Raw genomic sequence first — 24,151 nt, 5'->3', positions numbered from 1 at the left:
TAATTTTTTTTTTCTATGCTGGAAGACTTCTCATCCCCCACTTTGGGAACCCTGTTGTAAGCAGTGGCGGTTCTGGGGAGAGGCCACAGGGGCCAGTGCCCCTGTAAAAACTGAACCACGCTGTGGCCCCCCCTCCACACCAAACATATTATACAATAAAAAAAGCTTTGGTATCGCACAGATGTTATAGGTAGACCAGATGCGTGTGGCACTTGGTTCCAGTTCCTTAGATCGCTAAGGGACTCGCGTTGTGTAAACAGCCAAACAGCTGCTGTCAGTCTGCATTTTGATATAGTATACAGTAGTATATATGTCTAGTATATAGGAATGCACTGATGTTTTGCCAGTTTGATCTCAGCCAGTCATCGCCCTTCTCAGTCTCTCTTGTCAGTGTTGAATGTGTCCCTCTGACAACACCCTTGGCTCCAGCCTGGTCCCCCCAGTAAAATTGGTCTAGAACCGCCACTGGTCGTAAAGTATTAATAATAAACCAAATTCCCATTGAGTATAAACATCACAAGGCTGAAATAAAGTCTCTATTTGATCTTGGTATGACCAACAGGTATCCTAGTCGTGAGTTTTAGATTCATCAGGTCTCTGCTCGTGAGTGGGTGGGACCGCCAAGCCCCACGTGCTCCTTCTTGTCAGGTCCACGGCTCCTCGCGCAGCCTCACAGCTCGAAGCCACTCTCTGACGATAGGCCGAGAGACGAGTGTGTGATCCCGCCGCGAAGCTCGGTGTGACACTGACACAAACACACGCACACACTCAATGACACACTGCTGGAGCCGAGCACAGGAGCCTCACCAGGGTGTTTTTCACTCACCAGAGGCGGTAAGAGGAGGCGAGAGATGCGGGCGCCGCGTTTGAAGAAACACAGCTGTTGTATTTGTCTTCACTGTCAACAACTGTCCAACCGCAGCTCCGCTCTCCTCTCAGTTCATCTCACGGCGCAGCACCGAGGACATCTCTAGGACTATGTGAGCATCATGCTGGCTGTGAGATGCCTGCTGTTCGCTGCAGTGTGTGCACGGTGCTCCGTGACAGGTAAGAGACATGTTTGTTATTTTAAAACAAGCAACCTGTTATAAGTAAATAAAACGAGGAGTGAGCTTTTTTCTTTCTTTCAATAATGCATCCACTCTACCTGCCCCCACAACAACGTGGACCGTGAAATTGTTGGTGTCAACAAGAAGCTCAACATCAGCTCTAATCCCTGTGAAAAAATAAGACACCAGGAAGGACCATGCATTTTGATTTCAACACATCTCAGTTTGCTGTCCTGCCCATGCACTGAACCTTCTGCTGCTTCTGTCCCCTGCAGGTCTGAGGGAGCGGGGGAGTCTGGAGGAGAGGTTGCCGCCTGCAGAAGAGTTCGTGCAGCCTAAACGGCTCCTCCAACAGATCCACTCTCGGGAGGAGCTGCTCCACAGCCAGCTGGACACCCGAACCAAGAACTTCACAGCTGCAGCACAGGTGAGCTCACCTGTGACTTACTTCACGTCCACAACAATAGCCTCTGATGCTGTGTAGATATGTATTGTTATTTTACTTTTACATTTAATGTCAGTCTTAATTACTGCATATTTAAAGGTTTTTCTAAGCTATTGGGTATCATTCAACTTTTCACAACCTTTGCACACTGGACTATAGGTATTTAACATTGAGGGTTCGTTATTAATTTAACATTTTACCAGATCGTTTTCTTGACATTTGAAGCCATCTTTATCCTTTTTTTATTCCTTTTAATAAATATTTAAATACATGCACTACTCCTCCTTCAACTGATAGATATATACATTTTGAAAGATCAGAGTTCATAAAGCTAAGCAATCTTAGCAATTACCTTACCAGAATACACACAGCTATTAAGGGTGGGAATCACTGTGTATCTCAGAATATAATACGATTCGGTATGGTATGGTACGATAATGTACAATATGATACGCTGTGCCTTTACCAGGATAACAATCATGACAGCACTAAAATGCTGCCCAAAATGTTTCCAAAACAAGTCCTGAAAACTACAGAAATCTGATCCACCTCAAACCTCCATCTGCTCTCTTGAGACCTCATTCACCCTTGTTAGTCCTCTCTCTTCAGGTCAAACACACACACACACACCACACACACCACACACACACACACACACAAACAGACACACACACACACACACACACACACACACACCACACCACAACACACACAACACACCAACAGAGCAGGATAGAAAAACTCTCCCTTTAGCTGCCACCTCCTTTAGAGTCGATTAGATAATATTTCACACCTCTACCTGTCCTCTCTTGTTACCTGTGCTATGAACACTATCTGTCAGTCATTGGGTTGTCGGTCAGTGGATGTGACACAGGTCTGACCTTGAGCTCTCCTCTGTGCTCAGTGTCTCATGATCTCTTTGCAGCTTGAGACTGTAGGAGCCTGCCGGAAATGAGTCTGAGTGCTGCCACTGTACAGAAATTCAATTTGGATTGAGGTAGACTCAACAAAAGCCCCTGTACATGATTATCTTTATGTGAAAGTTTCTAGCTCTATGAAGGGGACTGTAGTTTAGGCTGGACTTAGAGCTGCCTTTAAAAACACTTTCATATTAACTTTGGACCAAATGAGTGTAACTTTAGCAACTGGACTGAAAATCTACTCCCATATCTGGATTTCCCATATGTCTTCAAGCTTTTTGTTTTGGTTAAGGACCAACTACCTTACTGTTTTCATTCACTCTCAGAGCTCTCATGAACCTTTTTTTGTAGTAGTAGGCAACTGATTTGAGGCGGGGAAACTGAGAAAGAGCTAGATTTTTGCTGATGGAGACCAAAACAGAGATTCAAGTAGCATTATTTGATCTTCAAATGTGGGTTTCCACAAATACGACTCCAAAGGAATGGAAATTCTACTTTCTGTGTCGTTAACATTAAAAGGTAAATAGGTAACTGTTATCAAATAGTAATGCTTGAGGTCTCTCAATCAAACAACAAAAATTACAGTTTGAAGGAGTTGTATAATAAAGCTGTTCAAAGGGATCCATTGCAAAATCTATATTTACTTTTCCAGAATAAAAAAAAACCATAGGTATAGTTTCTCTCTGAAAGTGCTTTTCATTTCGGGTATACCACACAGAGAGAGGAGGAGGATAAGGAATATTACTGTAGATTTGTCTTCTCGTCCCATGATCCTCTAGGGTGATCTGGTTTATAACAAGCAGCTACCTCAGGTGTTAAACAAGTGACACAATGGGAAGTGAAAAAAACTGCAGTTCCTCACATGTCCACTTAAGGCTGGCTGTAAAAGTGAAGAAATACCTGTGAGTTTCATATTATAATATACCAAGTTAAACACCTATTCATCAACCTATTAAAACGGAGAATATTTTTTTGTTTCAAGAATATTATTTGTTAAATTATGATTAAGTGTTAAAATGAATCAAATTGTATTTCCCTGAATTTCTCCCTAGGGGAATGGATAAAGTACATTCTATTCTATTCTATTCTATTCTATTCTTAAAGTGTGTCAACATTTCACATTTGATGTGAATAAAAAATATAATCCAAAACAACAAAAAACCCAGTCAGAGCTCTGAAGCAGCTTTCTTACCTCTGCTAATGGGTCACGATTCTGGGTTCTTTGTTGTACAGTGTATGGACCCAGTGGAGGTTTGGATTGATACTAAGTGGTTTGCAGAGAGAGCATGTTATTACTAATGAGACCTGCCTAGCTTGCAGCTGGCCAGTAAGTACTGATGGGAGCCACCACAGGGATCCATCTGAAAATGTGGACGGTGTTCACCTTGAAACAAGGTTACACACAGCTGATGAGCCCCAGCACCCAGTTTATCTAACAACCCTCAGGGATGGATGAGGCTGTCTGCCCTCAGGGAGAGGTTACCTGAGGAGGGTGTCTCTATAGAATCTGAGTCTTTGTTATGCTTGTCTCTGTTCACATTGTTTCATTACATCCATTCTTCCCTTTTAATGATATGATCGATATTTTTTTTTACAACATTTTATACCAGTTTTCACAAAAGCATGGACTCTTGACAAATTAGTGACTTTCTATAACATTGACGCAGTCTCAGTGACATCACCCACTGGTTTCTGAAGAGGCATCATGAAGCTCAAAGATGGTGGTCAGCAGATGGAAAGGCTGACATCAACTAACTTCCAGCTTCTCTAGACCAGGGTTCCCAAAGTGTGGGTTGGGACCCCCTGGTGGGTCGCGAGACACAAATGGGTGGTCATGAGATGTCTTCCAGAATTTTCCTTTTTTTTTAAGTTATCCAAAAATAGTACATTTTACCCATTATAGGAAAAAATATTGACAAAAATAGTAGCTAAACTTGAAATGAAACCTTGAAAATAGAAAATGTAATGAGTTTTCTGCCTTTCTTTGTTGCAAGATGACTCCTAAGTTTAGTTTAGTAGCAGTAGGTTAATTCATAACGGCACAGGAGACACAGCGACATGCTACGTAGGTAGGCTAATTTTCTGCAGACCAGCTAAATGAAGCCACATTAAATCACTTGAGAATGTGGAGGTCGCGAGTCTTTGGCACCCATGTTTTTGGCTGAAAGTTTGGGAACACCTGCTCTAGACTGACGCAGGGTTTTGACCATTGACTTCCTGCCTGGCCAAAGCTATATATGATCAAAACAGAAGAGTTAATACTGAATGAACCCCCTATCCAGTAGTCACAAATAAGAAATGAGTTAACAACCAAGGTTCTAAACATCTTAATTCTGCTCTGAAGTTGGCATTATAAAATGGGATCTAAGAGGGTTTGCTTGGCTTTTGGAGCCAGCCTCAAATGGATAGTTGAGGTACTGCAGTTTTTGTGCTTTAGCATTGGCCTTATTTTTCAACACCTTAGGTTGCTGTATGGTTAAACAGGGATTCATTCTGTTTTCCTTTTTCAGCTGTGTCCAGTGTTTTTTAGTTTAAGCTACCATCAGTGTAAACACATAATCAATCAGATTCAGTTTCTCTGAGTCTTTGCTGCTACTTGAATCAGTATTCCTACGACTAAAGAAAATGTAAACCTAAGTCTCTTTTTTTTTTGTCTTCTATGCCCTGCTCTGCAACCATCCATCCCCATCTCAGCCTATCCATCTGGCCCAGAGCAGCTTCCTGGTAGAGGCCTTTGGCAAATCCTTCATCCTTGACCTGGAGCTCAACCAGTAAGTCTGCCTGCAGAGCGTTCACTCATCCTCCTCACCTCAGAGGCACAAACAGTCTTTAATGCTGTTTACGGCAGCTACGCCTGCACAGTGTTACTGCCCGTCTTTCCTTATCTGTCTCTCTCGCCCACCTTCAGCGGTGTACTGTATGTCCTATGTGTTGCATTGTACACACTGGTTTAGGGCCAAACAAGGCTTTGAACGTAAACCCTCCTATTCCTCTCCTCATTTTCTGTAATGGACTGTTTGTAATATCTTTCACTGGCTTTCAGGCACTTATGATAAACGAATCTTCACACATTTAGTTTTTATTTATGAATCACCCACTTGTTGATCCAGATTCATGCAATTTATGCTGTTGATGCTGATTGATGTTATTCTGTTAAAAAACCACTTCAGAATAATGACACATGATGGCTCCTAATAGCCTCATAATACGTCTTTCTCAATAATGATTGAAGTGCTGAAATCAGGTTAAAGTAAAGTTTGAACTCTTGCTGGGTTTCTCACTTTGTTTCCCCTTCACAGTAACCTCCTGTCGACAGACTACGTAGAGCGTCATTACGAGGAAGGGAAGCTGTCACAGAATGTGGTAAGACTAATTGAAGTTCACTTCTATGCTGACGATTTCACAACTATCATGTCTAAACAGATAATGTGCTGCTACTGGTGGCAGTCCACACAAACCACAGTCCGTCTTCAATGGGTAATGGCATCACTCACACACCACTGATCAAGCATTACCTCAAATGCGGTCTAAATCGAGTCAGCATGTGTATGATCTGTTGAAGTGTGCATGCAATTCTTGTCCACCCAGTCAATCAATCATCAATCAATCAATCTTTGTTTGTATAGCGCCAAATCACAACAAACATTATTTCAAAGGCTTTTACAAACATAGGAGGTCTAGGCCACTCTATGTCAAATTATGAACAGAGACCCAACTTCAAGATAGGATAAGACTCAGTCTGACCCCACCTTAATCCATCATGAGCATTGCACATCGCAGTATTTAGCTAGTTACAGTGGCGAGGAAAAACTTCCTTTTAAGAGGCAGAACCAGACTCATGTTAGACAGCCATCATGCCTCGACTTTCAATTGGACAGGCAGAGTTAAAGTAAGTGATAGGAAGGAGAGGGGTGAGATAGGATCCCAGTGTGTCAGTGCGCCAGTTCCCCCGGCAGTCTAAGCCTATAGCAGCATAACTAAGAGCTGGTCCAAGCCTGAGCTCAACTGTCAAACGTGTCAGTGGGAAAACATTAGATACCGGTAGTGAAGCTCCTCGCTGTTCGATCTTTTAACTTCTAGTTCTGAAGCTGACAAAGTTAACTGCTTTTCTTCATCCTGTCTTTTTGTTTGGTTCTGCTCATCGCTTTCTTTGGCATGATTGTGTTAGCTGTTATCTGTTGCTTTGCTAACAACACCTCTCAAACCATTGACTTTGCAGGCATTGCTAATAGCCTTACAAGTTGTTGTCATATCAAAGGTGAAATACATCAAATTGCTTAGCATATGCTGTTAGCTTCTTTCATGAAATTTTACATTTATCTGAAGACAAGCCTTTGAGACCAACCATCTCATTTTGAAAGGGGTTCTTACACAAGTATACAGACTAAATAACCTCTAGCAATGCAAATCTAAATACAGTAAAGATGCATTCAATAAACATAGGTTAGATGGATTAGGTAGATAGATACACATTTATTGTGTCACTCACGTGAACACAAATGACATGTAACTGAATTGAACAGATTGGCTCCATGGATCACAATACCCAGTCTATCTATTTGAGCCAGTATTGGACTGATATCAAGACTGGATCTGTGAATCCTACCAAAGTTCACATAATGGGGTTATTTACTCTCAAGTTTCTGTAAGAATTAGACAAGATTTAGCGTATGTGTTGAATGAGATGCAGATAGACCTGTGGGTTTTTTTCTGCTTCCAATCTTTAAGCTAAATTAAGCCCACCATCCCCATACTTGTAAGTTTAGGTTCATTTGTCATATATGAACATATCGATAAGAGTGGTACAGCTTTCCTCATCTTACATTGGAGAAAAAGAAAATTATAAACCCTGTTGTAAAAGTCTTGTGCTCATGTTCTTTGATTAATGTTTAGAGCATCATTTATGTCAGTTTTAAATGGAAATCAATGAGGTCCTCTTTTGCAATCACAGCCAATTCTTGATTCTATTGTCTGTGTGTGAGACATTTTTTCTGACTGGTTTACAACCCCAGAGGGAAATTGAACAGAATCAATCAAACTTGTTCTTATTAATCTCGTCTTCAGGGAAATTCATAGAACCTGCGAATGTTCGCACATTTTTGAGGCTAATGCTTTGAAGATGTTTTACTTCAAGTGTGTCTAAGCCAAGAGTTCCCTCATATGCTTTGCTGCATATGTTTCCCCCATCTATCTTTACTCCTGAAAGTGTTCAAATGCGAGTCCAGTTTGTTTACACGGCTCAGACGGCCAGTTAGTACCAAGCTAGACATTCAGCGCGCTCTGAGGGATGGTTTGCTCTTCTTCTTTATTTTAGTCTCAGTCCTTCCCTTGCGCTCTCTCTCTCTCTCTTCTCTCTCCTCTCCTCCCTCTCTCTCTCTCCTCCTCTCCCTCTCTCTCTCTCTCTCTCTCTCTCGTCTCTCTCTCTCTCTCTCTCTCTCTCCTCTCTCTCTCTCTCTCTCTCTCTCTCTCTCTCTCTCTCTCTCCTCTCTCTCTCCTCTCCCCCCAACACAGACCACCTGACCAATCAGTGGCTGGTTGCCATAGATACATCAGGCAGCCAGCAGCCTGGGTGTATGTTGTCGTGTTGTGAGGGGAATTCAAATCATGTCCATTACCAGAACCAAGTGAACCAAATCTTACAACCATCCTCTGCCCTGACCTTGTATCCTCTAGTGTCCTATGGGTATAATAATTAAATAAGAGGTTGATTTGCACATGAAAATAAACTTATGGCCCTACAAAATAAGAAAAGTCTCTTGATCAAATCTTTGTCTTTATCTTTGCCAAAACTGAACAGATTTGTGAAGCCTTTTAGCATATTTGATAAGCAGCTAAATGTCTCTAATGTACCTTTTTCCAACAGAACAAGACAAAATAGGCACATTTTTTAGGATAGAAGATTTTATCAGACACATTTGGCAATTTATTGTCTCCAATAAAGTCTTACAAATTAGATTTCAAGTGTTTTATTGGGTTTGACAAACGATTGTGGTCCATTGATGGATCCTTGGGGCACACCATGGATTAATGTCAAAAGGCAGCAGGGGCACACTCCATCATAATCACTATTTTAATCGAGTTTCTGCACACAATCAATGGCTGCCATGTTATGTATCCAGAGTTAACATATAGTAAATGTACTCATTCATGTCCAATCTCAAAACCAATCCCTAATCATCGTCTATCATCATCTGATGAAGCTATGTGATGTATGCCAGTGGGAACAGATGCTTACTTTTCAGTCTGATGTTGCCAGAGGTTATGTTGCCATTTAAACAGTAGATAGTACGTTAAACAGTTATCAGTCAACAATACTGAGACTACAAACGTCCTACAGATGAAAACAAGAACACAAATCCAACTGCGGGTACAGATTTTACACTTAATGTAGAATCTGTAAAATAGAAATGAATGAATGTCAAATGTTTTGGACATTTTGTTCATCAGTTGAAGCAAAGCTGCATGTGATTATATGTCTACATATAAATCTGTACATTAGTTTGTAATAGAATCTAGAGGACTCACACTTGCTGAAAGTTATTTACATCGGTAGAAGGGAAGCGGTTATTGAGAAGCTTTATTTAGTCTGTTTTATTCGAGATAAGGCACATAACTTGTTTCTTTTTCCAGCCGGCACTGTGGGGATTGGTTTGGATGTTGCACATTCACACACACACACAACACATGTTTGGATGTTGACATTCAAACCAATGCATTGAATCCTATAACTATCACCAATTTGGCAGATGTCCATTAAAATGATATACTGCATTTGTGTGGCTAAATTGCTACATGAGCTAAACATATCTACACATTTCCGCACATACAGACATTTGCATACCTGGCTTCATCTATGGATAAATGACACAATGGACTGCATCAATTGCTCGTGTTAACATTTCCTCTTCTGCATGCTTGACTAAGAACTTGATGTATGCAGCCCTTCCTCCACCACCTCCATCTTGATTGATTTACTTTTATTGACGTGCCAATAAATCCCTCTTGCTTTTGTGTGTCACTTTTTTATTGGTCCCTGTGGATCTTTGCAATTGCATTGAGCGGCTGACAGGCGTATTGGAACTGAATCTCAATGTAACAGGGTGACGAGATGAATTGAATCAGAGACAAGGATGGAATTGAAAGGAGCTGATTTATTTGTACCTGCCGAATTATTGCTTCTTCGGTTTCTGACAATAAATTGATTTTGATTTTGAAAATATTAAAACAGCCATACTTGGATTCATTGACATCATAAAACATTTCAGTGCTCTAATGTTTGATTTTCTCGTGATTAAATTTAGATCTTCAGGGCCCAGTTTTTAAAAACTTTAATCTGGATCAGAATGATCTGGATAGGATTAAATCTCAAAATTGGGTATTTCAAAAGTAGAGTACCAAATCCTCATCCTACAAAAGTGAGATACGGATATGGTAATCCAATCCTGCCCAGAATCCAGATCAAATGTTGATTTGGGGTTTTTCAAAACTCTAAAGTGGAGATTAGGATAGGTTTGATGCTAAAAATCAGTATTACCCTGATCCCACTGGAAAGGTGGATTCAAGGTGGATGTAGAGACATGTAGGACACATGAAACATATTTAAACGTTCTTTTATTCAATACTTGCATTAACTGCACTCATGGAAGAACTAGGAGCACAGTTGAACGATTGTTTGTGTTGAAAAGGCGTTTTGCATGCCTGAACTATCTACGTGGAGTAAACCCACAGCGAGAATGCAACATAACTCTGGCCTGTATCGTGCTTCATAATATCGCTGAAGAACACAAGGCTCCTGAATGTGATGGAAGGGGTGATCATTCACAGCCCCATGTAGATGGCCCTGACCTCCCACTGGCATCACTGCAACCAGATGAAGCAGCTGGATGGTCAATGCGAGGAGTTATAGTGAACCATTATTTTCCTATTGATCAATAGTAACATTAGTATGCTGACAAAAAAGTATTTAGTCTGACTTTATTTTCATTTTCCCAATGAGACATTTAATACGTACCATGTTAATGAAATGTAGCCTATTACTTTGACCAACAGATGCTGGCCTATTCAAAGACTGCAAATCTAGATTCTTTAAACCTGATCTTGTGGTATCTGGATCAGAACGATTCTATCTGAAAAGCCTTTGAAAAACCAGGACAAAATCTGCAAGATCACTTTTATCTGGGATAGCAAAAAAAGGGATTACAAAATCTGGATCATTTTAATCCAGATTAAAGTTTTTGAAAAACTGGGCCCTGGTCATTACTAGTCATGTTGTTTCAAGTATAACAGAGTGACAGTGTTTACCACTCTTCATGTTGCAGTGACTGGACATTGATGATATATGGACCCTTATCAGACACAATCACAGCGAGACAGCACTTAAGTCTCTAATGGTTTCCCTCATTTATTTCACTGTTAAGTCGTTCAGTTTGTCTTCTGCAGGCTAGCGTTGCTTTACTGTATCCAAAAAGCTCATTTGGTAATAATCATGCTTCTCATATGCCTAACTGAAGCTATTGTGTTGCTAACTTTTCTGCCTTCCACTTTTCATTAGCTCCTTTTGTTTTATTACATTTCCCCCTGCTCCTTTCTGCCCCTCAATGCTGAGTCAAAGTCCAGACATAGAGTAAACTCTGGCTTTTCTAATTCAGTTAGAGTGTATGATGCTGCAGGACATCTCTGTTTACGTGCCTCCATTTATGCGCCAAGCATTTGATTTTAATCAGTCACATCAGAGGTTGTGTCAGGGTTACCTAACCTTTGCACTTTATGCATTAATGATAGTTCAAAATTAATCTATGATTTATTATACCATGTGTTTTTCTTTGTTTGAGTGAGTGGCAATTATTTGAAGCCTATACATCTCCTCTGAAAAGCGCACTTAGACTTTCGAAAGTCAGCGTGTCTGCTGTGTCAGGAAATCTGATTTCCTCCATTTAGCCTTGCAATCCTACCTTTTATTTATTATTATCTGGTCCCTGACTAAGTGCTGCAGGCTGTTTCACTGTTAGATATGAATGATTCAAGTCTGTTCTTCTTCAACAGATAAACGGACACTGAATCTAAATAGTTTAACAAAAAATACTCAGGTTAGATTTGTTGTCACTCTGGATTGAAGATTTAAATGTCAAACTTTGAATCAAATTATTACAGTAGAGGACTTAAAATTTGAACCCACCATTTGGGTCCAGACTGAAATATCTCATAAAGTGTTCCCATGAAACTTTGTGGACAATCATGCTCCTGAACAATGCATGCTACTGACTGCTGTTGATCACTTAGCTTTTCCAGAAGTGCCCTCTCACACACTGACATGCTACTCTAAAGTTAGATGTACCAGTTGTTAATGTCAGAGCCAATACTGATACAGATGTTTCAAATAACAATTTAGCCTGATTCTGATGTTTTTTGCATCTCTTCTTTGTAATTCTTAGTGTCTGATTTCCATATGAGCAATGGGATTTTATGCATTTAAATAGATGCTAGTCCCTCCTTTTAAGTTCTCCTTCAGATGTCACTGGAACGTGTCCTACATGAGAGACTACTCCCGCACCGCCAACATTTTCTCTCACGCTCGATCATAAAAACTAGCCAGAGTAGGTCCAACAGGTGACTTATTCTTCCTGGTAGAAAACCTCTTCGCTGAATCAGCATTAAATTGATGTCATGATGGTAAAGATAAGGCATGGTATTTGCTTAAGGGCCTATGTCTTTCAACAAGGAAGTCAACTGTTGAACGATATCAATGTTAACTTATGTACATCAGTACATACATCAGTACATACATGAGTGCATTCCTAGTTTATTTGTCTTTAGTGATATTCTAACTACATCAATAATTTTGCACAAACATTGCATGTGAACTGTTCTAAAAAACAGTGAATTTAAGTATTGTGGCCTTTCTGTGTGGAGTGCATGCAGGGTTCTCTCCGGGTACTCCGGCTTCCTCCAACAGTCAAAAACATGCTCACCAAGTTGATTGATCACTCTAAATTCCCTGTTGGTGCGAGTGTGTGCGTGTATGGTTGTCTGTCTCTCTGTGTTAGCCCTGTGATAGGTTGGCAACCTGTCCAGGGTGTACCCTGCCTTCTGCCCGAAGTCAGCTGGGATAGGCTCCAGCCCCCCGTGACCCCTAACGGGATACGCGGTCAAGATAATGGATGGATGGATGGATGATGTCAGTGTTGGTGTTCATATCGTACTCAAAAGTAAAACTTGTGGTGAAGTTGTTCTACGTATAATTGAATTTTTTTGGCCAGATCAGATTAATGTCAAACACAGAGGAGGACACAAAGTGTTTTACAGTGCCTGCTCCAGAATTGCATCAGAACTCACCAGCACTCTGTGTGCTCTGGCTGTAGTGATTACACTCTGTGCAGTTAAATCTTATTTGTGATAGAAGATTGTTTGGTATGGGTTTGTATTTGATCTGATTGGGTTGACAGGTTTAAGTTTCAGTCCAGAATAAAGGTTATCCAAGCATAAAGAACTTCAACTCCACACCTCCTCTTTTCTATTTGGTCTATCAGCCATGCCAGACAACTGCAGGCTCAGTTGCCAGACATGACTTTGTGGGCTTCATTACAAACGCCTGAAACTGACCCTCTCGTACGCACAGGCATGTATACACACACACACACACACAACACACACAAACACACACATCCATTGTCATGAAACCTGCATGTAACACAACTATTTTTTCTAATTGCAGTTTTTGTTCTGGAGTGAAAAATGATTTGATTGAGCTTTAGGTTTTCTCAACCCTTTGTAACACGTGCTCATGTTGCTTGAATGAGAGTGGCAAGTGTCCAGTTGTTGTAATGTGATCATTCCTGTACTGTGAGAGGCAATGTGGAAACACAATATTCAAGACATGATCATCCAGTCAGAGCCTGTTAGGGGATTTTGTATAATCAGGCAAAGCTGTCTGTTAAGCTAACACTTTACAGCAGTTCTGATAGACTGAAGGTATTAGCTGAAACTGGCACAAACTGACAACATTTTGTATGAAATCACACATTGAAAAGCAAGTTCCACTACAATATCTCTCACGAAGAGGCTGCTGACTTTAGGTTTTAAAAAGTATTGTCCTTTTACTAACGCACATCGTTTAACACGCATCCTTCCTAAACTGTTTAACGGTTTAAATCAGGGAGTTGGTTTTTAAAATGTGTACTGGGAGCTACTGTGACATTCTGGGAACAGTATTTGATAACAAACTCAATGTTCAGTGTTATAAATCAAAAATGATAAACTTTCCAAACACAGTGTGCAAAGACCGTAAGCCATAGCAATTCCGTGGGGCTTTGATACAAAAGTAAGGACTAAGCTAACATCTGTATGTTCGGTAGGATAATGTTAACAATGTTATACGATGTTGATGTTATACTAAATTTGCCATTTAGCCATGAACGGTAACTGCTACTTGCTAGCAACTAGCTAGCAACAGAATGTTCTTCTGAAATCAGTTGCTTACTTAATACTTATCATAAAACCAACAAAAGTCAAAGTGATCATTTAAATGTGAGTAAATTTACCTGTTTAAAAACAAAAAACAAGCATAGAAGAACACATTAATGTGCAGCTGTTTATTATTTTAGGTTCTGAGCCCACTGCGTGTGTACCATAGACTGTATAAAATATGGACGTAGTATTCCATGACGTCACTCATCTGTTTCTGAAGAGCTGTTTTGAGGCCAATCGTCGGCGGCAGCCCTATTGCTGCTGCGAGTGATTGTGACGTAAAGAAGGGAATTGAGCCTCCTCGCCAACAGCTACAGTGTTCCCGCAGTGATTCATGTGTATGTGATTCCGGTACTTCCGCAGCAACCTCAAGCCGATCCCGATTAACTGCAGTTTTTAGCATTTCCGCATTGGACTCATACTTTTTAGGCCGGACATTGCCGCTTGGTGTATACCTGTATTATGTCTTGTATAGTCACCACTACTCTTTTGACACTTGAAACGGAGTGGTGATTGAAGGACTGTGATATTCTTTAGTTCTGTGATGTAAGAAAACTGGAAATCTTACAATCTGAAAATGTCACTGCTAAGTCTGTTCCTAACTTTCATTGACTCTCTACACTTTTTGTGCTGTGCCACTCCAACTCTCAGACACACACGCACAATGTATGCACAGCTTCCCCCTGGTGAAACTCAACTCAGCTGTAGCCTCTATAGCTGAAGGTTATTCCAGATACTGAATCTTACAGCAGTCACTGATACCCACAAGGCCTGGTTTGGCTACAGGCTGACAGTAAATACTGTATCTGTTCTGTTTTGATAGAGAGGCCGTGATGTCAGCGTGTTACCAGATTATGACGAGCTCACAGTCTCAAATCTGTATTTTCCTTTAGGGAGGAGAGCACTGTACTACCATGGCCGAGTGCGGGGGTTGCCTGGCTCCTGGGCAGCCCTGTCACCTGCATGGCTTACGGTAGGTGGAAGACTTGAGTAAATGATGTCACTTCTCCTGAAATTTTCTTCAACTCCAACCCAGACATAGGGTTTGACATTTAATGCAATTTATGTTTTACAATCTTGCCAACACATCTTAATTCAAGAAAGCTATTCACTGTTTTTAGTCTCATGTAGGGATGCAACGATTAGAGATTTTGGTGGTATGATTATTGTGAGAGAAATAATCACGGTTTCATGATTATCCCGATTATTATATGTTATGTTTTCTTTTCGGACACAGGTATCATAGGGACGACCTCACCTGTAGAGAATAAAATAGACGCACTCTGCAGAATGTTTATTTAGTCCTTTTTTCTTCTTGTGCCGTTTTGGTGGCGCCTTTTCTGCTGCACTGGACAGATTATAATAAAAAGCTGCCAACAAGTCGTTTTAATGTTGTAGCTAAAACTGAAAACAGTGTTCTTCATGAAAACACCATCTGACTGTGACGGGATCTGGGGCTTTACGGAAATGAGCAGAGGACCCTGCCTCACACTTTTAAATGACGGAGAAACTCCGCACAGATGTCACTCTTTTTCGTTTACATGTTGCGCTGAACATAATGTACCGACCCCTTTTTGACAGAAATTAGAAAAACTCGCTGTAGTGGAGCCTTCACAATTAGATTAACCGTGACACTTTTAAGCATGGTTAATAGTGAAACCGGTTAATCCCGACATCCCTAGTCCCATGTCTTTTTAACAAATATTTAGCCTTGCTAAGTTCATATAATCTTGTCAAATATTATCCTATAGCTTTGCATAACTTAGCTTAACTAATATTATCTTGTATTCACTTTGCTTTTTTTGTCTTAGTTTGGGTTTGCTCATTGCTCATTGCGCATCTTTGCCTCAGCTTTGTTGAGCTAACAGGCTAACAGGAAACAGCTAGCTTCAGTGCCAAAAGATACAATCTTTAGGCGTAACCCTTGGCCTGGTGGATTCTGACTTTTACTCTTTAGTTTTTGTATGGATTGAAGTAGTATATGTGAATTTTTCTAACGTGGTCAGCTAAGCTATTTCAAATGTTCATAGTGTTTGCGAGGCTGAGCTAACTTCCTGCTAGCTGTGGCTTCATCTTAATGTATAAGCGTGAGAATAGGATCAGTCATGTTATCTCAAAGAGGCCAAAACAATATGTATAGTTTCAAACTATTCCTTAATAAGAAAGAAGTAAACTAGCAAGATTTTAATATTTCAGTTATTTTAATATTTTACATATGCTGGGAGGCCAAAGTGTACAACAAAACATAATAATTATTTTTCATATTCTTTGTGTATCAATCATTTTCTTCTTGTTTGTGTTACAACAGGAACAATTGAGTAAAATACAAAAGGTGATACTTCAAGGAGTTAGCTACCAAGTATTTATTTATACAGTATACACATTTTTTTTCACTCTCTCTACCTCCCCCCTGGACTTCAATCTAGTCATCCACCTCCAACATCTCAGAGGGACACAAACAGCCTCAGGCGTGCTAACACACGGATGTGTTTTGTTTCTTTCAGGGGGATGTTTTCTGATGGGAACTTCTCGTATGGGATTGAACCTGTTGGCAGCGGCGAGGTGAGTCGAGATCAACCAGTTGTTTTCTAAACAACACATATCTAGTTTCTTGGCATCAAACCAAAGCAGCATTAATGTCATGTTAAAAAAGTCACTCAACTGGCCCTAAAGCTCTAAAATCATCAAGATTTGATGAAAATCTTTCAAGTGAAGCTGCCCTCTGTCTCACTTTCTCTCTGCGTCTCTGTATCAGTCCGTGACTTACGGTCAGCCCAGACACTGATACTCTGTCTCAGAGCTCCTGTATGGAAAGTATCGAGTTGATACACAATCCATCCGGAGACAGAAGGGAGAGAATTTAAAATAACAAAAAAAAAAAAGTATAAGAGGCTTTTAAGATTGTTCCAAATTCCTCAGACTTGATTTGAGTGCATATCTAGAAGTAAGAAATGACATGTCACAGAGTGGCCGAAGGGGATGGGGTGAAAGTGTTTAGACTGGAAGAGGCTGAGCTTTTTTTCCATTAAGAGCCACAGTAATCGAAGTGCAGCTCAATTACATAGACTACAGAGATGGATCAATGGCCTTCTCTCCGCTCATCTTCAAACTCCCTCAATCTTCTCTCTCTCTCCTCAGCTCTTTATCGCCGATGGGTCATTTTCATAAAGTATTTATCCCCCAGCTCAAGTGTACCACAGTGTCCAGCAGTGTTATTGCCATTATGACAGCACAGTGATTGATTAATTATGCATCAGAGCACTTTCCTTCCCGTTGAGCTGTCTCTCCCTTAGAGGACGTGGCAAAGCCTTTTCACACAGAGAGAAAAAAGTTGAGTGGAAGGAGGTGAGAGGGAGTCATTTTTGAGACTTTACTGATTAAAACAACAAAACTGTTTTTTAAAATGAAGTTTGTCAGAATGTCATTATTTATAGCCACCCATGAATCTAAGGCTACAGCTGTGATATTTCCTGGTCAACATATTCTTTCACAGAAACGAGATATTACTGCAAATGACCCTTGATGACAATGTTCAGGAGCTATTAACACAGCTTTAGCAATTTCAACTAAATACATTCAGTCAACATTGAGCAATATAATGCAAAATTTGGACTGCAACTTCTTAAAATGAACTTGCTTTGCGTTATTCGATCTTCCTTTTCCTGCGGTCAAAAGGTTTTCTGTTGTATTTCTAGCTCTTTATTGCTGTTTTTCACAGTCCTGAATAGCAAACTAGCCATTTCTGGTTGTCCCATTCATTATTTGGGGGATTTCTAAAGTGCCAAATTTCCTAATTGTTTAAAATGTAATTCAGATTCCAACTTACCATACTATGGGCAAGAAAATGCTCAGAAAACAGTCAAAATTGAGCACAATATTTAACTGTTAGCGGCAGGATCACAGAATCTGCTGTTAAACAATGACAAATTGGTTTACTGGGTATGACTAATGATATAAAATAGAATGTCTATCTAGATCAAAACACTGCCAAACCACACTGCACTACGAGATGCCATCTGTCACCTGTGCTGTTTACATCCAGGCAGGGATCTCGGGATTAACCCAAAAAAATTTATGCGGACGTTTTTCATTTAGGGTGAAGAGCATTCATCTTTGAGGTAGTTAGTAGATGTTCCCTCCTACTCAAGTAAATGAGGTCTGTGTGTGTTAGACACCGTACAGCTAAGAGGACGGCTTGTTCCAGCCAAGCAGCAACCTCCGGTCTCAAACTATGAAGCCCATGCGGGAAGGGTTATAAAGTGCAATCCATTGAGAATCGGCTTGAGGCTGGCTGCAGAAACACCGGAAACCACATAGACACCAATTCAAAAAGACAATCTTTGCAGCATTAATAAACATGTTTCAATAAACGGCTTTGGTCTACAGTAGCTAATTTCTCTACTGGCTCACAGTGTATGGGGGTTGATCTTTTTCCTAACAGGACAGTCAGAAGATATTAAGATTACGAGTTTTTGCCCAAATAAGGACATGACTGACTTGACTCCCAGACGGGAACACATAGCTGTTGGCTAGGAGGCTCAACTCGCCTCTTATGTCACACTATGCCTGGTTGAGTTCCCCACTTTCATATATGGCTGCCGCCATCGACTGGCTTCAAAACAGCTCTCAGGAACAGATGGGTGACGTCACGGATACCACGTCCATATTTTATACAGTCTATGGTTCCAACGAAAATTAGGTTGAAGCTGTCTATCTTACTAATGTTTAAAAGAGGTGACGATTTTGTAAAACTAATGTTGCACTGATGAATAGTTGACTCAGGAAGGGCCGGATCTGTTTCTCAGTACCCAAAGAAAGTTTCTCGGGATCAACCTTGAAAAATAGTTCCTCCATATTAGTAAGGGGACGTGTTTAATCAAGTTGACTAATCGCACACATCTCTAGTTGCTTTGCTTTTGCACCACATAGGAGAAAATGCAAATACAATCAAGTAAACTAATGTCATTTTCTGCCAAGTCGGTGCAGTTTTAAATTTAACATTTCAACGATGAGTTCTCATTTTTGTTCAGGCAGACATAGATGGGTTGAAAATGAATAAATCCTCTGATTCATGATTTTCAAAACAAGAAGTATGAATATATAAAACTCTTTTCTCTCAACTCAGTGACATTTAACGAAGCCCTCCCCTCATCTTCCTCCTTCTTTTTACACCTTTAGGAGCACAGTGACCACATTATTATCGAATGCCGGACATTGACCTCTTCCCACCTCCTTGTCCAGGTATGACCACCATCAGCCTTACAGACATTTGAAACCCCACATAGACACTGCTCATATTTACTTTCCATTCTGACTGAAAGTGTTTGATTCGTGCAATGACAAAGGGTTTGATGTGTGCCAAATTCCTCATCATGATCCCCTCTAATTGCTAAATCCTAAACCTTAGTGACAGAATGTCTGCTGTAAAAACAAAGCCATAAATCCTCCCTCAAAAGAGATTCAGATGCTGTATGCATTGCTTGTTTGGGGACAACATCAGCTGTGTCCTCTTCTTTTTGGAAGATCTTCAAACGATCCACTGATCTGTTATGCAAGCCTGTTTTTTTTGGCGTGTTTTGTCACACAGCAGCTCACAGTGTCCTCCTCTGGTCTTCCAGCTGTCCTCCTCGTCCTTTCTAAACGTCTCATTTGGCTGCTTCTTCTTTTCCTCTCCTCTTTGTCCCTGGCACTCGTCTTCCTCTCTGGATTCATCTCCTTCCTCATCTTCCTGTTACCCAACCCTTGCCTCCTCATCTCTTTTTTTCCTCACCCCGTTTGGCCACTTATACTCCCCTCCTTCCCTCTTCTCTCTTCCTCTGGCTGCGATATTGATTTCTCCTGTAGATCTCTGCACTAAAACACAGTTACATCCATCCCTGGCTGATGACTCGCCACTTTTCACTCTCTCTTACCTTCATGTGTGTTTTTCGTTTCCCAGGATGCTCTGTGAACAGCACAACTCCCGAGGTGGACACAGACAGCCACATTGAAGGAGACTTCGAGCTGAAAGAAGGAGACAGCTGGTCTGAAGAGCAAAAGCCTGTCTTCACGAAAGGCCTGAGACGCTCAAAGAGACAAGTCAGTGTTCAAACAGGCTCTTTCTTTACTCACACAGATGCCCTGCCAGGAACATGTGGCATGTAGTCTTGCAAGTGTCAACATGAGGGAAACATCAGAGTTGAACTGAGCAAACACAATCAATATTTTACAGAGAAGTCTGTTTACTGAAGCCAAATTCCACATGCATGCAGGCTGCTCTTCTCAGCTTCAATGCTAACACAAACAGAATGAGAAGATGAGAAAGGAAAGAGCAAGAGGAGGTTTCAAAATCTGAGAAGTTTACTGATGCTTCTTAACCCTCCTGTTATGTTCGTTTCTCTGGAACAGCAATAATGTTGCAGGGTTAATTTGACCCGGGGCATTGAAATTATCCAAAGTATCAGAACCCCAAAAAATCCCAATACACATTTTTTTAAATCAAATTTTTAACTCCATTACTAACCATTTAAACCAAGATTTATTCCATTGGTGTTCTTTAATTCGCACAGATCATGGTTCAATGAGGATAACTCACTCGTTTTTTCATTCAAATTCATGTTAAAATTTGTTTTCATGTACATTGGAAAGCCCTAAATATAAATACATTAGTTTTACATGACAGATTTTTACCTATATTATTTTATTTATTTTATGAAGTGATGTTGATAAATTAACTTGAGACCTCTTCTGTCACATGCTGTCCATAATTTTATGCTGCATTTAGCTGGTTTTTAAGACATGTTTTGCCTAAAATAGACTTTAAAAAGGGGCAATTTGACCCACAACATAACTGGAGGGTTAAATAATCCTGGATTGAGATTTGACTACGTTCATAATGAAAAGCTTGCATTAAAAGTTAAGATTGTAAAGTTAGCTGGGAAAATTAACAGAGTGGGCAGGATGTAGATTGTATTGATCACAATGACTCAACTCAACTTTATTTATATAGCACCTTCCATACATACAAGTGCTTCTAAAAAGAACAGAGAGACTGAAAACAACAGAGATGTGTAAAATAATAAAAGGTAGAATCATGAAAAATAATTTTTACTTTACTCATTAAATAAAATCAATACAATAAAAAAATAAAATAAATAAGGACAGAAAGCAAAATCAAAAATAGTTTAAGTTAAATGGATCAGTGTCAGGGTGTGTTCTCAGTTGTGGGGACCCAGAGCTGAGACGGAGACAAAGTGGAGATTTCAGTCAGTTTATTACGCACAAAACTAAAGAAAACAGAAAATCCAGGATGCTGGCTCTAAACGCTGGCCTAGGGAAAAACCTGGTGTGCTGGGAGATGGCTGCACACAGAGAAAAAACACTGCAGGTCAGGCACAAGGGGAGAAAATCAAGATACAGACAAATCTTCAGCAAATGACTTGAGGTTAGTTATAGTCAACAATGGGGAAGGAATATCTGGCACTGAAGTAGCAGGAGGACAAGGTTAATGTAGTTGTTTACTTTTTTACTTTCCAATGAGTGGAAAGCTAGCCTCAGATTTCTGTATCATGTTTTCAGCTAAGGTGTTTGTGCAGTAGAAGCTTCCTTTTATACTTTGTATAATGTTGTAACTTGTATATAGAAGTAAGGAGAGCTAAGCTTGAAAACTGGAGTGGAGTGAGGATAACGAGACCCAGGTAAGGTACATCAGGGTAATCATGGGTAAACACAGAGGAATCATGACTGTTGTCGCTGCCACTTATTTTGTCAGAAATATTGGAAGTTTGAAACTATGAAACATTCAGGTGCTTCTAAAGTACTTTTCTTTTCGGTGAGACTTTGGGGGTAATCGGATACACAAGCTGAGATTTATCTTTTCAAATGTGGTGCAGCTATTGAGCTTGTTGAATGAATGAGAAGTTGTTGCTCCAAGTTGTTGCTGCCCGTTCAAGGACGAAGGCTAGAGTTTCAGCAGCATCAGCATGTGTGTGTGTGCACGCTGGGAGTTGTGTTTTCACCTGCTGGCTTTGTGTGTGTGTTTGTCTTGTGTGAAGGTGAATATGACAACACTCTCAAACTTCTGGCTCTGTGGATTTATTTTCCTCCTTCAGGTGCGGCGAGGCCAGCGCACCGTCCAAACTGAGACAAAGTACATCGAGCTGATGGTGGTCAACGACCATGAACTGGTAGGTGTGACTCTGTCAGCTGTTATCTGTCATTGCTGCATGAGAGCATTAATGAGAGATTGTGGCTCAGCAACAGTGTTTCTCTCCCCTTGTTAGTTCGTGCAACTCCGTCGGTCGGCCACACAGGCGAAGAACTTTGCCAAAGCGGTGGTGAACATGGCTGATGCGGTGAGTGGAGACATTGTTCAGAAGTGGTCCCTGAGCTTCCTAGTTTTCTGTTTATTTTAGAAAATTCTTTGGCCCCTCTTCACAGTGAATCTATTATTGAGAGTCTCTTGAGCTTAGTCAGGACAGTTGCCACATTTCCCAGCTTTCAAGAACAAGACAGCTACAATCGGTTATTCACAAAAATCCACAAGCTATTTAACAGGATGGAATTATTTTTTATTACCTCATAACAACTCTGAAAATTAGTTGAAGGATGTTGTGTATCAGTTGCATTTAGATCGATTCAAATGTCCTCACGTCTTTACTTCCATCCTGACCCTGACCCTATATCTTAAATCTGAAGAACCTGAATCTCGTACCATCTCTCCTCCCCCCTCCTCTCTCTCAATCAACAAATTGCTTCAACCTTTAGGGTCCGATAGGTACGCTTGGTACCCCAACAGAAGGGTATCAAAAAATAGGACGTTATGGATCAGTTATTTTGGTTCCTTTCCCAACTTTTGATAGTTGAAACAAACCATGCAACAACCTGTATATGTGCAGAAAACTGAAGTTCTTCAAATGGCCTCTGGAGGAAGGCTCTGAATGTGAGTCAATCCTTGCAGGGCCGGTATTAAAATGCTAAACAGAGCAGCAGAAATAAACTGGATTGGACAGAATTTTTTTTTATACGTTCTCCATTTCTTTATTTCCCCCTGTTCATGGCAGAATACTTTTTAAAAGTCAGCCCTTTAAAGTATTATAGAGCGTAAATTAAATGAGATATCAGGTGAGTGCTGTTAGCTGTATGCTCGTCCAATAGTGCTAATTAATAGCTCCTACAAAAACAACAAGATTGTATCATCCAAATTGGCAAAGAACTGTCTTGAACCAACAGGTTATTTCACTGTGGCTAAATTAGAACAGTATGGGAAGGACTTATTGCAGTTATATTACTGCCCTCGCTGTGAAAACTACTCTCAGTTAAACTTTGAATTATTTTGAACTTGATTCACTTTAGAAAATCTCCCAAATGTGATCCAAACATTAGTGACTGATCACAGACATGCATCGCAGGATCTGTTGCAGTGGTTACATAATGACTTGAAGTTTGGAGAGAGGTCGACTCAGAATAGTTTTATGAATACATACCTTCAGTTGCTCACCCTACGCTCAGAGAAACTGCAAAGGAACCCAGTGATCAGTTTGATCCACATATATATTTGACGGTTATGTAGATATGCTGTACCAAGCAGCTGATTAAAAGCAGAATTGTGACTCTGCTCGAGTCCTCTGCTGTGACATTAGTCTGGGAACCCCTCTCTGACAGAGGACAAACACGCAGTGATGCTGGTTTCCATGCCAACCAACTGCTGGCTGCCTTCTTCCCACTCCATGTGTAAAGAAGAATAACACAACTATCTTTAAAATGTGCATTTCTTGTTATACTGTATATTCATTCATCAAATATTTATGTAGAAACAAGGTGGACTCATCTCCACCTCTTCTTGTTGTATAGAACGGAAGTCAGAGTCTGCACAGAAGAGATCAGCCGGTTTAAGGCTGATTTATACTTACGCTGGGGGTCCGCATAGCTCCCGTTCCTACGCAGAGGCCTACGCACGTAGCTGACGTGCACCTCCTCCAAAATGTAGCAACACGTAGGATCGACGCGGACCACAAGCCCTGTGATTGGTCCGCTCGGCGGCTTGTATTTCCCACATTTACAGCACTTCCGGGATCCCGCTCATCGGCTGCACATTGGCCGTGTATTTCATCTCCTCCACTCTATTCTTCATGTAATCATGTCTGTATGATAAACAGCAACATGTATCAGCTGTAGATTAACAGAACATGCTCCGAATCTCTGTGGAAAAGTAAACAGAGATTGTGGCGGGGCTGGAAGCAGGCGACCGGCTATCAGAGAGACCACACTGCCCTCAAGCCTTTCAGAGGAGAACT

At 40.6% G+C, this 24,151-nt stretch overlaps 1 protein-coding gene across 1 annotated transcript in view; it reads left to right on the top strand.

The window, feature by feature from the left end:
- Positions 1-405: 405 nt before the first annotated feature.
- adam11 (ADAM metallopeptidase domain 11) overlaps positions 406-24,151 on the top strand; it is a 37,746-nt gene continuing 14,000 nt past the window's right edge. Inside the window, 13 exon segments of the mRNA XM_034708096.1 lie at positions 406-1,047; positions 1,325-1,476; positions 5,109-5,185; positions 5,714-5,777; positions 14,771-14,783; positions 14,786-14,834; positions 14,836-14,850; positions 16,382-16,439; positions 19,056-19,071; positions 19,074-19,118; positions 19,816-19,955; positions 21,968-22,042; positions 22,139-22,210. Coding sequence (XP_034563987.1) covers positions 990-1,047; positions 1,325-1,476; positions 5,109-5,185; positions 5,714-5,777; positions 14,771-14,783; positions 14,786-14,834; positions 14,836-14,850; positions 16,382-16,439; positions 19,056-19,071; positions 19,074-19,118; positions 19,816-19,955; positions 21,968-22,042; positions 22,139-22,210 — 834 coding nt within the window. The 5' untranslated portion in view covers positions 406-989.

Source organism: Notolabrus celidotus, chromosome 18 (genome assembly GCF_009762535.1).
Source record: "Notolabrus celidotus isolate fNotCel1 chromosome 18, fNotCel1.pri, whole genome shotgun sequence".
Taxonomy (NCBI): Eukaryota; Metazoa; Chordata; class Actinopteri; order Labriformes; family Labridae; genus Notolabrus; species Notolabrus celidotus.
The sequence above is the reverse complement of the archived record's forward strand: the minus strand, read 5'-3'. Positions and strand labels throughout refer to the sequence as shown.